General features: G+C 40.3%; 1 protein-coding gene across 1 annotated transcript in view; it reads left to right on the top strand.

Annotated features, from left to right (window-relative positions):
- Nucleotides 1-15,743, top strand: part of EPHA5 (EPH receptor A5) — a 744,210-nt gene extending 728,467 nt beyond the window's left edge. The window contains exon 17 of the mRNA XM_029600878.1: nt 14,988-15,743. Coding sequence (XP_029456738.1) covers nt 14,988-15,093 — 106 coding nt within the window. The 3' untranslated portion in view covers nt 15,094-15,743. The remainder of the gene's footprint in view (nt 1-14,987) is intronic.
- The last annotated feature ends 2,578 nt before the right edge of the window (nt 15,744-18,321 follow it).

Genomic DNA, 18,321 nt, shown 5'->3' on the forward strand with positions numbered 1-18,321 from the left:
GAAAATGACACAGTGTTTAAAAAGAAACCTTGTTATAACTTACCCAATGAATAAGCATGAAAAAAAATCACATGATTACAGTAGGGAGTTCTATTCTAATTCCCTGTTAATCCTGTAAGGTTCCATACTTGTTAATTTAAAGATCTAGACCTGTTCTGTAAAATTGAGAAAACTCTGAACATCCCCTCCCCATCAATGTGCTTCCAGTTAAGAACATAAGAACATAATTATAAACCACTGAACACTCAATGCAATATGCAACTAAAGAAGCTTCCAAATGCATATTTTTTTATATTCTGCTTTTTTGTACTTCAAAGTAGATCATATTCTGGTACTGTAGGGTATTTTCCTATCCCCACAGAGTTTACAATCTAAGGGGCCGATTTTAATTCCTATGCACACGGGGTACATTTGTGCGTGCTACCTGGTGTGCACAAATGTACACCCGATATTATAACATACGCGCGCCGGCTGGCCAGGTCCCGACACAGGCCGCTGTGTCGGGGCACTCGGCCACACCCCCGGACCACCCCGGACCGCCCATTTTAGCAAGCCCCAGGACATACGCGCATCCCGGGGCTTGCGTGCGCCGCCGAGCCTATGCAAAATAGGCTCGGCGCGCACAGGGGCAGACTTCCTCAGGTTACACGCGTATGTTACGCGCGTAGCCTTTGAAAATCTACCCCCAAGTTTTTGTACCTGAGGCAATGGAGGGTAAAGTGACTTGCCCAAGTTCATAAGGACTAGCAGTGGAATATGAACCCTGGCTTCCATGGTTCGTGACCCATTATAATTACTAGGCTACTCCTCCACTCCCTGAAATTTGTCAGACAGCTATGATGTTCTGTGCGTCTTACTTTAAAAGTCTTCTCATATATTCTAAATATAAACATTGGCAAGGGTATACAATCACATAAACCACATTGTAGGAAGTACTTGTAGTAAAATGAGAAAACTTACATACCTCTCCCATGATCAAATGTTGCCAATGAGTCCCCTGTATAGTTTGGGAGCATAATGTACATTTACCACAGGCATATTAACCAAGTCATTGAGAACTGTCAAATCTCTGCTGATTTGAGAAAGCTGAATTTTCCAGCAGATCCCGTAAGTTCTTCACTCGAGAATATGCTATACAGGGAGGTTCCAAATATTAGTGAATGGATTGTCAAGACATTCCAATGCTTTAATATCATATGTTATATCTCGTGCATGATTAGAAAATTGTAAAAAATGTCAACTGCAGAATTGGAATTGGAAAACTGAGACATAAAAAAAAGAATATGTGGAAAGTGGTAGAGAAAATGCAAAATGATTACACCTTCCAGGCTCACTGTGAGGATGTTTAATAGTGCTAATTCAGACGAACTGAAATAAATCACAGTGAGCCTGGAAGGTATAAAGACAAACTGACAAACTAAAGAGCAACAAATCACATGGACCAATAGCATACACCTCAGAGTCCTGAAAGAACTCAAAAATACTATTGCAGATCTTTTACTAGTAATTTGTAACTTAGCATTACATTGGGGGTTGGTCAATGCAATGCTAATCTTTAAAAAGTGGTCCAGGTATGATCTGGGAAACCATAGACTAGTGAGCTTGAAATCGTCTATAGCAGGAAAAATCATAGAAACAGTTCTAAATAACAAAATTATGGAACATATAGATAGATATGTTTAATAGGACACAGCCAACATGGATTTATCCAAGAGAAATCTTGTCTTACGTTTTTGAAGGGGCAAATAATCATGTGGATAATAATGAGTTGATGGATATAGTATATTTGGAATTTCAAAATGTGTTTGGCAAAGTTCCACATGAGACACTTTTCATGAAATTAAAAAGTCATGTGATAGGAGGCAATGTCCTATTGTGCACTGAAAATTGGTTAAAAGATAGGAAACAAAGAGGAGGATGTTATTGCAAGACTTGATATACTGCTGATATCAACAAAAACATAAAATTCTAGTAAAAACAGAAAGAGCATAAATAAAACCATGATATATATAAATTATGTTTTCCATTAAGTTCATCCTGGTCAAGAACATCTCATTTTGCAACCATCTATTTAGCTGCAGTCAGGAGTTAGTTTCATCAAAATAATTTGTCCCTGAATATTGCCAAGACTGAGGTAATGATACTGAGTTAATTTCCATCTTCAAATATCCCATCTGTTTCTTTTACATTCAGTAGACATGACATTAATATCTCACAGAAAGCCCAGAACGTGTGGGTTATTTTGGATCCCACACTAATGCATCCACGTATAAGATCAGTTGTTCAGACTTTCTGAGTAGGTGACAAGAGAGTTGGATCAGGGGAGAACACTAGATGTAGTGTACTTGGATTTCAGTAAGGTTTTTCAAACGGTTCCGCATAGGTGACATATAAATAAAGAGTGCTTTATGAGCCCTAGAGTGACTGATTGGGTTGAGTGGCAGCTGATGAAGTGTAGTGGTAAACAGAGTTCACTCCGAGCTGGGCAGCATTACTAGCACTGTGCCTCAGGGATTGGTGCTTGGACAGTTGTTTTCAACATTTTCGTGAACGACATTGTGGAAGGATTGTCAGGAATGGTTTGTCTTTGTGTTGATTATACCAAAATGTGCAACAGGATAGAAAGCCAGGAAGGTGTGGAAAACATGAAGAGGGATCTAGCAAGGCTCAAGGAATGCTAAAAATTGCAAAATTGTATATTTATGATTCAAAAACCCAAAGGAAAGGTACAAGATAAGGGTAAAATTTGTCTAAGCACAAAGGAAAAGCATGATCTACGAGCTCAGATACGCGAGCAACTCTTTTAAAATTCACCTCATATAGTACTATACGCAATTTCGGTCACTGCATTTCAAAAAAGATATCAGAACTGGAAAATATGTGAAGAAGGTTGATCCAAATGATAAATGGAAAGGAATGGCTCCCAATCTGAGGAAAGGCTAAAGAGGTTATGGCTTTTCAGCTTCGAGAAGAGACAACTGAGGAGAGATATTAGAGAGGTCAATAATGTCATGTTTGAAGTGGAATAAGGAAATGTGAACCTATTGTTTACTCTTTCAAAAAATAAAGACTAAGGACACCCTATGATGTAACTAAGCAGCACATTTAAAATAAATCAGAGAAAATATTTTTTTCATTCAATGCTTAATTAAGCTCTGGAATTCATTGCCAGAGGATGTGGTAAAGGTAGTTAGCCTAGCTAGGGTTAAAAAAAAGTTTGGGCAAGTTCCTGGAAGAAACGTCCATAAACCATTATTAACCAGATAGACTTGGTGAAAGCCACTGCTTATTCTTGAGCATAAATAGCATGGGATCTATCTATTAGGATCCTGCTCGGATATTTGTGACCTCTATTGACCACTGGGGGAAACAGAATATAGAGCTTGATGAACCCTTGATTTGACCCAATATTGTAGTTTTTATATTCTTATTATTTACATCAGGGTTGGACAGGGAATATGGTATATTTAGACTTTTGTAGAACTTTTGATTCTGTCCCACAAAGGAAACACCTAAAAATCTGAACAGCATAGATGTGGGCCCAAAGGTGGTTGACCAGATAAGAAACTAATCATAGACAGAGGATAATATAGTACATTCCAAGGAAAACAAACACATGTTCATTACTATCCTGTTTTTTACTGTCTGTCCAATATCCTATCCTCAGTGGCGGTACTGAGAGAAGAATGACCTGGTTATTGGGACCTGGGAACTATATTTTAATCTTTGGACTATACTTATTCTCAAATTTTTGGCTTCATTGGCATCTCTGTTTTTTGGTTTTATTTTTGGAGTTTTTCCCCTCTGAGATTACTAATGGATAAGAAACATCTTACGCTACAACTCCTGCGAAATTTAACAGAGTGACTAATGGCATGGCAGACCACCATGACTTCACCCGAGGAGTCTGTGGGAAAGATGCAGATATCCACAAAGTCTAGATACTGTGGTCACAGAATCAGTAATCATAGTTCTGGTTAAGGAAATCACATTGTTTCACTTAGATGTGAGTAGTGCCATCAATTACACAAAATCTGAAATTAACGTACTGAAATATAAGGTTCTTCATAATGATATTCATTTTGGGGAGCAAATTGACTCTATGGCTGATTTTCATAGGTATATAAAGAATTAGAAAACTATTTCTTAAAGACATAAAGGAGCACCAATAATATCTGGAGAACCATAGTTAGCAGTGATGGCAGAAAAGGCCCAAATGGTCCATCCAGTCTGCCCAGCAAGTTTCTTAAGGAAGTAATTGTCACACTGTGCAGTCCACTCCCATGTTTCTCTTAAGAGCAGTAACTGCTGCTCTGTGCAATTATCCCCAAGCCTTATGATAACCCATAAAAATTTCTGCTAGCTACATTTTTTACTAGATGGGCTTTCTTGAAAATTCAGACAGTGCTGCTTGATATGCTTTGCTTAGAAGCAGCCCTGTGCATTTTCCTTATGTCTGCATATAAGAGGGCCTCGTAGAGGTCGGGGCCCTCTTAGTTGTTTATTTTTATTTATTTGATTTAGTTCACTTTTTTAAACTGGTATTCAAAAAAGTTATATCAGTGTACATATTAAAACATTAACATTTGAAGTAAAATTAATAACATTAATCAAAACATATAAAAGCAAATACAAGAAATAATCAATAAAATACCTAAAAATAACAACACATTCCTACCATTAAACACTTTCAACTAATACTAAAATTTAAAAGGAACAGGAAGGGAAAGGATAAGAGGAAAAACCCTTAATTAGCAAAGGCCTGCTCGACCAGCCAAGTTTTTAACCTTTTTTTTAAAGTGATGGGCTGTGACTCCAGTCTTAGCTCAGTGGGTAAATTGTTCCTAATGTTTGGGCCAGCCAGTGACAGTGCTCGGTCTCGAACTAAGTTAAGATGTGCCAGTTTGGGAGATGGTATCGATAACAAAGCTTTGCCTGATCAACATAGATTGCATTGTGGTGTATGGATGTGTAAGACTGAATTTAACCATTCTATTTTTTCTCCATATAAAGCTTTGTGTATCATAGATAGACATTTAAACTGGATTCTATAGAAAATTGGAAGCCAATGAAGTTCTTTAAGAACAGGCGTGATGTGTTCTTGCTTTTTACTATCAGTTAAGAGGCAGGCCGCCAAATTTTGCAAGAGCTACAAAGGACATGTTGAAATGGAAAGGCCCAACAATAAGGCGTTATAGTAATCAGTTTTCGAAAATAAAAGAGCTTGAAGTACAGTCCTGAAATTATTTTTATACAGCAAATGTTTTAACATTTTTAAAATCTGTAATTTATAAAATCCATCCTTTACAGTTTTGCTTATAAACTCGCTTGTACATTTTGTATATGCAGATGATGTACAAATTTTATTACCAATCGAGACCTCATTTGAGTCTACACTAAAACTGTGGGAAGTATATTTTAAATCCATTCAGCAATTGCTGAATCACATGTTTTTATCACTGAATCAATCTAAAACAGAAATTTTAGTAATCTCTAACTTGAGTGAAAAAACTATGGTTGAAACTAAGTTATTGAATCCTACACAAAATATTTCTTTTGTTGTTAAAGATCTGGGATTTATTTTAGACAGAATTCAATTTTAAGAAGTTTGCTTGCCACTTCTGCATTTCTGCGCTTTTTCTGGTGGGTTTTACTTATGAATTGGATTCACTTCCTTCCAAGTAGAGTGCTTATATGGATTTGGGAAGGTGGTTTCTCCCTCTCATCCTCGGTTGCCATTGGCTGGTTTCTAGTGCAGGCTTTCATATTCTTATATTTAGGTGTGGTAGGGGGAGTTCTTTTGTGAGGGTTTCCTTTTGTGTTTCCTTTTTTGCTTTATGTGATGTGGCCTTTCTCGTAGTATGCATGATTGTTTGTTGGTAGGTCATATTCCAGGTGAAAGCAATATTTTTCCATATTGTCATGTTCCACTCTTTTAACTTGTAAAACTATTCAAGGATGTTGGCATGCCATAATGTGCTGAAATACTAGAAGGTATGCTAAGAAACAAAAAGTATGTCAGAGTTCAGCCTTAAATTTTCTTTCTGCATTCAATTTGAAAGAAATCATATGACTTACAAGAATCTCAGTCATATTAACATATATGAGATAAAATTATAATGCCAACCAATTAAAAAAATGTTATGCAAACAAACTAGCTCAATGGTGTGAAAACTGGAGGCAGAAATCTATTGAATCTATTTTGTCAACAATGCTCTCTCAGACTGCTTCTGAATTTTCTTACTGGTAATCTCACACTCTCCTGGAATATTCCATACTTGATCTAAATAATGATCTTTAAGTGTTTATTTATTAGAGATGAGCTTCATTTTTTCATATGGGGACGTATTTCGGTTCAGGCGCTTTGTCGAAAATTTCGTTTTTTGGCAATCATTTTTTGTCGGCATGGATCGGGAAAACAAGTCGGAAAATGAATCGAGAAAAAAAAACAAATCGGGAAAAAAAACAAATCGGAAAAAATCACCCCAACCCTTCAATTTTACTTTCTTACAATCCCCCCCACCATCCCGATTCCTCCCCAAAACTGACTAAAAGCCCTGGTGGTCCAGCAGGTCCTGCGAGCGATCTCTCCCTCCAGGCCGTTGGGCTATCGGGCCTGCTACGAATCAAAATGGCACCAATGGCCCTTTGCCCTTTCTATGTCACAGGGGCTATCGGTGCCATTGTTCGGCTTCTGTCACATGGTAGGAGCACAAGATGGCGCCGGCCGTCCATTGCTCCTACCATGTGACAGGAGCTGACCAATGGCACCAGTAGCCCCTATGCCATCGTAAGGGCAAAGGGCCATCGGCACCATTTTGATTCGTAGCAGGCCTGACGGCCCGGAGGGAGAGATCGCTTGCAGGCCATGCTCACTTGCAGACTTGCAGTCCATGCTCACTGGAGGCCATGCTCGCTGCAGGCTTGCAGGCCATGATCGCTTGCAGGCCAAGACTTGACAAAAATCCCTGGTGGTCCAGCGGGGGTCCTGGAGTGATCTCCTGTACTCGGGCCTTCGGCTGCCAGTATTCAAAATGGTGCCGATAGCCTTTGCCCTTACTATGTCACAGGGGCTACCGGTTCCATTGGTCAGCCCCTGTCACATGGTAGGAGCACAAGATGGCACCAGCTGTCCATTGCTTCTACCATGTGATAGGGGCCGACCAATGGCACCGTTAGCCCCTGTGCCATCATAAGGGCAAGCGCCATTTTGATTCGTAACAGGCCCGACGGCCCAGAGGGAGAGATCGCTCGCAGGACCCCGCTGGATCACCAGGGCTTTTAGTAAGACTTGGGGAGGAATTGGGATGGTGGAGGGATTGTAATACAGTAGATTTGAAGGGTTGGGTTGTTGTTTTTTTGTTTTGTTTCAATAAATGTGCCCCTCTCCCCCGCACTAACCCGAAAAATGAATTTTCCCCGAAGTTCGGGGAAAATCTGTTTCGTGGTTCAGGTCTCCCGAACCACTACGAATGCACATCTCTATTATTTATAGCCTACAAAAATGAAGGGGCTAAACTCCCTGACTAAAAGGAGTTTGCTTCTTTGAGATGTTGCCAGGAAGAAAGCTTTGGATTCTTTTGTCCGGAAATACATTATAAAAAAACATTTTTTCTTTGAAGTAAATATATTGATTTCACATATTTTGCTTCTAATGTTGTTAAGAAGGGGGAAGTATGTATACTTTCTACAAAACAGTACAGTTAGGGAAGGATCTGAGGGAATGTTGTGTTTTTGTTAAAGGTAGGGTGGCTAGGTATTCTTTAACATTGGCTCCAGTTTACTCCCCTAATATTGATCAAATGTCTTTTGTTTCAGCTTGCTTTACTGAACTTTTTGCTTTTTGAGAAAATATGGTGTTTATCAAGGGGAATTTTAATTTTGTCTTTTCTCCTGGGCTGGATAACACAGGCCTAGTTTCTAAGGGTCTGTGGATAAAGGGCACAGCTGTTTAAGTGGCTACTTGCATAGCATGGTTTGGTAGATCCCTGGAAATGTTTATATCCTAGTAAAAGTTGCCTATTCCTTACATTCTCCTCCTTAAATTCATATTTGAGGATTGATTTATATCTTTATTGATAAGAGAGAATTAGGTGCAATTAGCTTAGTTGAAGTAGGTATTATTGAGTGCTTTTATCATGCACCAGTTGACCAGCAGTACTTTTTGGATATTAGAAATCACTTTTCATGGAAGTTAGATGACTGCTTATTGAAAGATGAGAAAGTTTGTTCTTCTTTCAAAGAGGCAATAGAAGTAAACTTTGAACTGCAAGATACAGCAGAGGTCTTGGGAGTCACCTTGTGGAGGCATCTAAGGGCACTATCCAGGGGAGGTTAACAGCTGTGAATGCTGCTGGAAAGCGCTCATTTCGGCTTGTAGAGGATTATTGCATTCATAGACTCTTAGACCGAGGCAGGATTGGCGCAACCTGCAGAGGAGAGCCCTGCAGGTTCCCACCATTGGCAGGTGGACCCAAAGACCCAGATTGAGTTTTGACTATACCAGCCCTCTTTCCCCTCAGGTTGAGCCTTTGGGTGCCAGGGCCAAAGGGCTTAGGTGGGGTCTCTGCTGTTGGCCAAAGAGAAAGTCCTTGAATACTAGGTTAATAGGCAGGAGGAGGTCAGGTGTATCCAGGAGCAGGCAGTGGTTAATGGTAGGCAGCAGTCAAACATAATCTGGAAACAGGCAGTAGTCGGTGGCAGGCAGCAGTTAGGCATAATCCAAGATCAGGCAGTGATCAATCCAGGTATCCATCCAAAGGGAAGAAGGGATGGATAGGAAGGATGGATCAGGCGAGAATTATAGAAGGCAAAGAACACTGAAAACTACACAGGACCTAAAGATGAGACGCTGACAAGACTGGATTGTGGACAAGACACTGAAGACAAGGCTGGGCTGAGGGCAAGACTCTGTAGCAACACGCTCTACACAGGAGTAGTGGGACCTGTTGCTGAGGCAAGTTGCTGCTGAAAAGCTTTACTGACCTAAAGATGAGACGCTGACAACAAGACTGGATTGTGGACAAGACACTGAAGACAAGGCTGGGCTGAGGGCAAGACACTGTAGCAACACGCTCTACACAGGAGTAGTGGGACCTGTTGCTGAGGCGAGTTGCTGCTGAGAAGCTGCCCTTTTATAGGGCAGCATTGGTGATGTCATCTCAAGGGGTCATGGGGGCCTTACCACTACAGTCCCTTTAAATGGTGCATCATGGCACACTGGAGTCGGCGGCTTCCTGCCCAGAGGTACCTTTCCGCATCCAAGAGTGGTGTCCCGCCGCGTGAAGGAACAGTGGGGTTTCTCCACCTTGGCAACCAGCCCGGGACTGGAGGTGAGGGCGGCCATTCACGGGATTAGCCCACGGACTGTCAAACATAACAATAAAAGGATAATACCAGGAGGAAAGCTAAAGCAGTAAATCAGAGATACCAGTCCTCTGTTCTACGTGATGAGGTCTTAAATAAAAGATATTTTAAATTCTATAGTACTACAGAAGTTTGGTCAGACCCTCCATTGAGTTAAACAGATGTACTATGATAAGGGAAATAAAGCTGATAAGTTGTTGACTCACAAACTGAAGTCCACAGAATGCTCTAATCTCATTAAGGAGGTCAGGATCCCTTATTGAGAACTTTCCTATAACAACAAGAAAAATTGTGACTATTCAGAGAGTTTTATTCCACTCTGTATGCCTCTGAGTTGTTAGCCACAGAGGATGAAACTTCTTCTTTCTTATGTGGTTTATCTCTCCCCACATTATCAGCTGGGACCCTTGAGTCCTTAATCACTGTTCAGGAGGTCAAAAATGCAATTGGTGCCATGTAGAGTGCTAAAAGCCCTGGAGAGGATGGTTTTTCTCTTTTATTCTATAAAACGTTTTCTGACTCTGTAGCTCCACAATTAGTAGTGCCGTACAATAAGGTGTTACAGGGGGGATATTCTCCCATAATCATCTTTTTTTAGCCTCCATATCTGTGATACTGTATATAAGGCAGGTAAGGATCCAGTGGCATGCAGTTCTTATAGACCAATTTCACTTTTAAACTATGATACCAAAATCCTGGCTAAGATACTGGTGAGCAGTATGGAGCATGAGCTCCCCAGTTTAGTGAATAGGGATCATACCGGCTTTATAAAAGGGAGGCAAGGATCAGATAATGTTCAATGGACTTTGGACTTAATTCAGAATGTTAGGAGAGATTTCCTTTTAGTTCCTCTGAGAGAGCATTCAATAGGGTAGAATGGCCCTACTTGTATGCAGTCCTGGTTAAATTTGACTTTGGGTGAAACTTTCTTAGGTGGGTGAAGTCACTTTAGCCTGAACCCTTGGCTCAAGTTAAAGTGAACAGTTTGATTTCCCTCTTTTCAGAGGTATGAGATAGGGGTTCTCCCTTTCACCTCTTTTTTTTGTCCTAGTTTTATGACATCTTGCTGCCCTGATCAGGAAATATCCCGAGCTTTCAGGCATTGTTGCATAGCGCTGTTTGGGCATGATGTGCTCCTATATGTCTCATATCCTACTGGGATGTTGAGGTTAGTGCTAGAGGTGATCAATAATTTGACTAGGGGATTGGGCAGTAAAGTAAATAAAGCTAAGACAGAAATTTTAGAAAATTGTATCCAATCAGAGACTAAAAGGCTTTTGAAAATTGCTACCATAGTATATTACAATTATATGCGTAACTCCTTTGAAAATTACCTCCAAACTATGCTTCCCCCTCCAATTTCAGTTGTGGGTGGGTATCAGGAAAATGACTATACAACTTGGGAAAAGGATAAGGCGTATGGTGCATGTGTTAATGGAATTAAGAGTGTGTACTGTATGATTTGTAACAGGAACCAATCTAAAAAGGTGCATAAATGGGATCTATCTATATGATTTCCATGAGATATGCAGAGCCTCTGACTTGAATTCTTTCAACATAGGAAGAAATTATTCTTATTCACCGACATTGATGAATAGCTTTCCACTAGGAATTTTTCTAACCTTGCTTTTGGATGAACTGAACTCCTTAAAAATGAGGCAAAGGTATTTTTTAAGTATTCAGAGTAAAATTATGCTAACGCTGCAGCCTTTAAATATCTGTCTTGTCTATAAAACCTCACACAGGCGGACGACAGCCTACCTTACAGGCTATGTCAGGAGCTGAGATAGCATGCATAACATGTTCTGCTGGGTTTTATATTCAGTATGCAGACTCTTGGTTTTCATTTTGCATCCCTCAAAAAAATGATATGTAGATGCAGTAGCTGTGGGACAAGTTATGTAATGGGGATACTGAAAAAAAAAAAAACATTTGATAGGCCAGCAGGTGAACAGTTTGGGGCCAGGGGTGTGCTGCTTGCTCCTCCTCCAGTTTCAGTTTCACTGTGCCTCAATGCTAGTCAAACAATGGTCTACTGATAAAGATCAAGTACAAACAAAATAAAAGGTTTTAGAATTCTGCTGGTTTACCTGGTTAAAGAGAAATATTTTTGTAAATGTAAACCAAGTTGAAGGGAAAAGCACACAACTCAAAGTATAACTGCAGTAAGATCTCACTTCCCCTGCCCCCCCCCCCCCCCAGGTCTGTGAGTGTCCTGGTCCACTCCCCACTTCCTCACATGTTCAACGGAATCTTTTTCAAATAGCTTAAGTAGTTACAAAGTCCGCAGGTTCTCTTGACCCATGCACCTTGTAACTGATTTTTGAAAGGAATCGACTTGCCTACAGGGTCCATGGGTCAAAAGCACCTGAAGACTTTGCACCTGTTTTGTATGTGGGCACACATTTTATGCAAAACACTGTGCATAGATTTGAAATACATGCCACCTTCCTGCTCCCAGAACATCCGTCTCCCCCGCCCAGGTCAAAGTGTGCACCCATACATACTTTTAGCCGGGCAGAAGGGAACAGGGCAACTGGCTTTGGAAGTTGCCCCCTTCCCCCACCGACACTTTAATTTCTGGCTCATGAACAATTGTTGTCTTACAAAAACAAATTGACCCAAGCATTATTAATTAACATGAGCAATTCCTCTAATAGCTAACACATTTAAACTCTGCTTTATTAGGTAACTCTTACTGGAGCAAGAATTACTGAGGGCACGTTCCATTAGCAGGAAACTGAAAAGTACTGTACATACACACAGGGAGTGTAATTTTAAAAGCCATTTCAACAGGTAAAAAAAAGAAATGGGCTTTTAATAAAATTGCCCACAGTATATCCGGATAAAAGTAAGTGCACAGCACCTCAATGTGCAGAGATGTTCCCAGGGACAGGGTTGAAAAGAGGTTTGGAACTATGCATATGCTTTTGCATTTTCAAAAGTATGCTCAAGTTAGCAGGTATCAATGAGTGTGGGTGGCATTCCTAGGATCATTTTCAAAGTGAAAGTACACCCATACTTTCACTTGAAAAATGAGTGTGGAGTCTGCTGGCAAAATGTATCCATAGGCTTTGCACTTCTGCAGACTGCCTTAAAACTACCCCCAAACCGACCACATGCTAACGCACACACGCACACACACACACGCACACACACACACACACACACACACACACACTTGCACTTTGAAACAGGTGATCAGCAGTGGCGATCATTAAAGCCTCAAGCTGAGCTCCTAACCATTTTTGGAGCTTTTATCAACAATTACAAATTCAGTCACCTTTAAAAATGATTATTGTATTCACTTGCCTCATGCTTAAAGCAGATGGGCAGGAAAGGAAAAGAAGTGGGAACTGAAAAAGACGTTAACAAGCCACCCGCTTCTCTCCGTTTCCCCTACTATCTATTTATTCTGATTTTGCCACTCAATTAAACCCTTTCTACAAGCTAAGAATGAGAACGGGCACGCAAACTCTGGCAGAAGCGGAGCAGTTGCTTCCCGTCATCTGTTTGCTCAGTTAAGAGAAGACAATTTGCTGCTCCTTTAGAGGCCAATGTACTAAAGCACACTCACTTTCAAACAGATGTTGGGATTTTCCAGGTGCAAGTTTTCTGCTGGAACTCACATACAAATAGGCCCGGTAAGAAACTTGCACACAGAAGTTTCCTTATAGGTAAAATACACATTGGAACTAAAATAAAAGGCCTGCATTTAGTCCACAGTTTCCAGATTTAGTACATTTTAGCTTAGCTGCAAAAGGGCCTTGAAGTCCAAGGGGCTGGGAAGCAACCTGGTATTCTAGGCACATTTACAGATAAAATGGAATTAGCTAAATCTGAACAATTTGGTTTAAATGTGTGGTTTTGTGTCAAAGTGATGTATTGTTCATAATTGTTTTTAAGTATTAATAAAGCTGAAAAAAAATAACTAATGCATTATTTTTGGCCTAAGTCTTTTGTTGAAAGAGAGGCGCCTGGGCGTCTTTCTTGGTCATTTCTTAGCCTGAGAAAGGCTCATTGTGATTCCCACGATATTTTTCCTCATTCTTCATACTGCAGTAAAAAATACCATGGTGGTAAATGCCCCAAACAGCAAGCCCTAGGTTGTGGGGGCTACCATCGCTTAAAGGGGCTGATGTCCCCGAGTATGCCCCCCTGAATATACTAACAAATCCTGCAGATCTCTATAGACCCCCTTCCCCCTCCTACCACCATTGTATAAAGATTAGAAAATAAAATGTTTATATTAGTGCTAGGCCCTACCTCCCAACCACAACCTCTCCTCTTCATCAATAAAATCTGGCCCCCAAAGGCTGGGATACATAACCTCTACCCTTTCCCAGCCCCTGGACCCCCTCCTTACAAAAATAACCCTGGTGGTCTAGTGGAACCCCGTGGTGCCATTTTTCATCTGGCTTTTACCTCTGTCTTGTGATAGGGGCAAAGGACTGGCTGGCACCATTTTGAAAATGGTGGCTGTCGGGCCTGGAGTGTAGGGGGCACTCTGGACCCCCACTGGACTACCAGGATTATTTTTGTGAGTAAGAGGGAAGGGATGGGCTAAGAAGGGGGTCCTAGCTCCAGGGAGCCAGATTTGTTGTTAGGAAGGGGAGTAAATGGGGGCAGAGTTATTGCCTAGCGCTGATATAGCCATTTTATTTTTCTAATCTTTTTTACAATCAACCATTTATGGGGGGGGAGGGGGGTGGACGACCAGGGGGTTTAGAGAAACTCCCAGGGTTTTCGAGTACTTTTGAGGGGGCCTTACTCGAGGATGCCAGCCCCTTTAAGGCAAGGCCAGATAAGCATTAGGATGTTCATTAACGTCTCAGTGCTCCCGGGGAAAATTACTACAAATCAAGAGCTACACCTAACTTTCAGTCAAATAACGCAGCTTGCAATTTTTTTGGCAAGCTGTGTTATTTGATTTGTATCTTTTAAGGTATTTATGAGAATACCTTTCAGTGCTAATGTGGTTATTAAATATGTGTGGTTCTGGGACTGAATGAATCTGAGGTATTTGAAATATTGTGCGTTATCCCGGCGTTAGGCCATTGACTGCTTGAAAAACAGTGTTTTCGCATGGTACATGGCCAAACACAGCTTAGTGTTTGAGCTTCTTAGTTTGACACAGGCAGAAATCCTTTGCCTCCTTCAGGGACTGAAAACCTCAAGAGCAAAAGCAAGAAAGGCAGTGGTTCTGGCTTCAGATGTGTTTTTCTATGCTCTCCCCAGGAGCAGGAGCCTCGGTAACCCCATGCTAAGCTTGTGAATAAAGAAAGCTCTTTCATATTTCTGCCTGTCTCACTAGAATTCAGGCACATGATAGATGGAAGAAGAGACAAAAACTGAGACAGAAAGCAAAGGGCAGCACCCAGGGGACATAGCTAAAGGAGAAAGATATCTGCTTGTGGTGGAATTGGTATTTGTTTTTGTTTGATTTTATTAAAGAGTCTATATTTAAGTTTTAGATCAGTCCAGTAATCTGAGGGACAAGGATATCTTCTATAGCTCTAGGCATTGTGCCACAATACCTAGTTAACACCCAGTTGTAACCAGGCAGGATGCAACATTTATTCCTAACCCTTTCATAATCAAGATTGACTTTCTTCCTGCAGGGATCTAAGGCGACTTGGTGTGACACTCGCTGGTCACCAGAAGAAGATAATGAACAGTATTCAAGAAATCAGGGTCCAGCTGGTCAATGGGATGGTGCCATTGTAACTGTGTCCTACCATCATGTCTTTATTTGATCAATACTGCACTTTGTTAACTAACCCTGAGGCGATTTCTTGTACAAAAAAAAAATGGGACTATCATTTCTAAAGCAGAAGAGGACATCATTGGTCTCAGCCACATCACTTTTAACCTTCCCTTCTGTTTGGTGTTTTCATTTTCATGAAGTAAATGTAACATGCATGGAACATGGAAATGGATGTACTGCTAAATGAGGTTAAACCATTTTCATCTGCTTCTGAAACAAAGGCCTTCCCACAACACTTTGTAAATGAAATGTAAATAGAACCTTGATATACCGAATTATGGCAGCACACGCTAATACTTCCAAGGACATCACAGAATAGGAAAGTTTTGTAGCCATGTGTGAGCTATCAAAAACTACAGTTTACCGAAGTTTACTTCGTCTTAATTGTCTACAGAAGTGTATTGAAGAGCAATATGATTAGATTATTTCTTAATAGATCTTGTTTTGTAAATTTAAAATGCTGTTACACAGCGTTAAGTTATAGAAACTAGTGTATAAACATGTTGCTTGATCAACTGCAAATATGATATATTTTTTGTGTTAAAATTATTATTAGTTTGCTCTTCTGTGAGATTAATACATAATTGATTAATGTGTATATACTGTACAGTTTGCTACACACCCAGGTACAGTATTTTTTGCTAACCCTCTGCATATATTTTCTTTTTTTTTTTTCTTTTTGCTTATTTGGTCCTAACAACATATGAAGAAGTAGGTTATTGTTTGAAACAATTGTAGTAAAGGACATAGCATCTGATATAATATACATTCCATTATCCCTGCTCCATATGATTTAACCACACTAAAATATCTACTTGCTAACGATATGTTTTATAAGGTTAAGACTTCTTTGACTTGTTAGAATATTTTTAATAGTTGTGAAACTGTGTTACAGATGGTTCTTAATCTTACTCTCTTTGAACACATCCTGGCAGGATGATCTGACAATGAGGACCAGGAGTACTAAAGTATTGTTCCCATAGATACAATACGGGGGTAAAAGGTGAAGCTTTCTTAGAGTATCTGCTTCTTTATATTTATCCATATTGACTGTAAAATTGTTGGTAGTGAGGGTTAAAAGAGCATTTTAATGATACTTTGTAAGTTTGGAAACATGGTTTACATAGTCTTTAGAAGACTACTAATAAGTTTGAAATTTTATTTTGAACCACAAGTATTGGAGTAATAATATGGGCAACTAGAACTCACTGGCCACTCGCTGCACCTGCTCTCTTTATAAATATCGCCCATTCACCCAAAAGCCACAAAACAACATTGTTGTGAATCAAAGGCCGTAGCTTTAATGATAATAGCAACAAACAACATCCCGAGCCAGAGCTTACAATAATCACAACTGCCCCAATCGGCATCTGCCACAACACCAGCAAGATGTACCATGCTTAGGTCAACCCAGAGCAGCATCTGCACCTTCTAATGAGACCCCCACCACCTCAGTAATGACCCCCTCCATCAGCATGACTGATCCCAAATCCACATAGGGTCACAGACATCAAGTGTACAACCGCCTGGTCATCCTCTCAACACTGCCCAACCCTAAACCCAGCTCAGTATCCTACCACAGGCACAGGACAGGTATCCTATCCCATGGCTTCCCCAAAATTCAGCCTAAGATTCTCACAAGAGAACCAAGGCCTCCTGAAATGTATTATTTAAGAGATCTTGTCCCATGCCTGATAGATGAACTCATCAGACTGAAACAATCCAGTACACATATCTCATGCCCACACATGCTTCACATATCTTCCCTTTTGATTCCATAGGCAAGAGCCAATCTGCTGAGTGACCTTAACCTGGTTGTGATCCCAAATTACCTGATCCAAACAAGCAGGCCATGGAATGATGTCAGACCAAGATATAACAGTATTAGGAAGCCAACCCATAATAGTCAATAATCCCTTCCTCACAACTTCCAAGAATAGGCGACATATCCATTTAACCAAGTCATTTCCCCCCAAGATGTATCACAGGGACTTCTGGCCAAGCCCAGCTTCTCATCAAAGTCTGGAAGAAATACAGAAACCAATCCCAGCATATTCTACACTGCCCAAACCAGTGGACTCTCACATTATGCAGTGCTAAACCCAAGTGTGGTCCATATGAATACTGCAGGATATGCCTATAAGTCCACACTATGTAGGAATGCCCCATGATCCAGAATTCTCTGCACATGTGATAGTGATCTGAAAAATAGATATAATATGACTGCAGAACTCTAACCATTATGAATGTCCAGTTCTAACATAAGCTTCATAAATTCCAGATTTCCATCTCCCAATATAGGCTGAGGCCAATATTCAGTATGTCATTTAGGGAACAAGTTATCTGGATAACATTAGATGGATAACTTGTCCCTTATATTCAGAAGGATAAACTCCTGCTGAAATACTGCATTGAGTAAAAAAATATTTTCTTTTATTTGTCTTAAATTATCCCTTAGTAACTTCATTGAATGTCCCCTAGGTTTTGTATTTTTTGGAAAATAACAAATTCATGTTTACACATTCCACTCCAACTAGCCACTAACTCACCCTCTTGAAATGCTCCCAAAAAAATGCAAGTGTAAAAGCTGTCAAGATTAGATGAACCTCATAATCCAAAAAACAAATAACAGGTAAGTATTCCTACATATGCAACAAAAGATTGTGCTTAATAGGCAATCTCCCATTTGTTACCGGCACTAAACCCCTGGAGCATTCCACTAACATTCTCTTAACCAAAAATCTACCCACTGGACAATTGCATCCATGAACCTTAATAAAAAAAAATGAAAGGCTCACAATATGCCGTAATACTGAAGCCCTAGACAAGCAAGCCTGCTTGGCATAAGTTACATATTCTATCAACATCTCATCCATCACTGGCCTCCTTTGAAATTAAAATTTTCAGCACTATACTACAGCCACTATTATATGCAGTTCATATAGACAGAGCCAAAGATGCTCTCAGCAGACTCCTTTTTTCAGTTCACCGAGTTTCCAGAGGAAAATGAGGACCTCCACGCCACATAGAAATGCCCTGGTGCCAGCCTCCAGAATAGATATCATGTGCAATGGGAAAGAGAATCTGCTATTGCATTGAAACGCCTGGTACTTGTGGCACCCAAACAGTTATGTTAAGATGGCAGGCAGCGCAACACAAACTCCCACAAGAGATCAGCCACTAAGTTG

The sequence above is a fragment of the Rhinatrema bivittatum genome, chromosome 1 (genome assembly GCF_901001135.1).
Source record: "Rhinatrema bivittatum chromosome 1, aRhiBiv1.1, whole genome shotgun sequence".
In the NCBI taxonomy this organism is placed as follows: Eukaryota; Metazoa; Chordata; class Amphibia; order Gymnophiona; family Rhinatrematidae; genus Rhinatrema; species Rhinatrema bivittatum.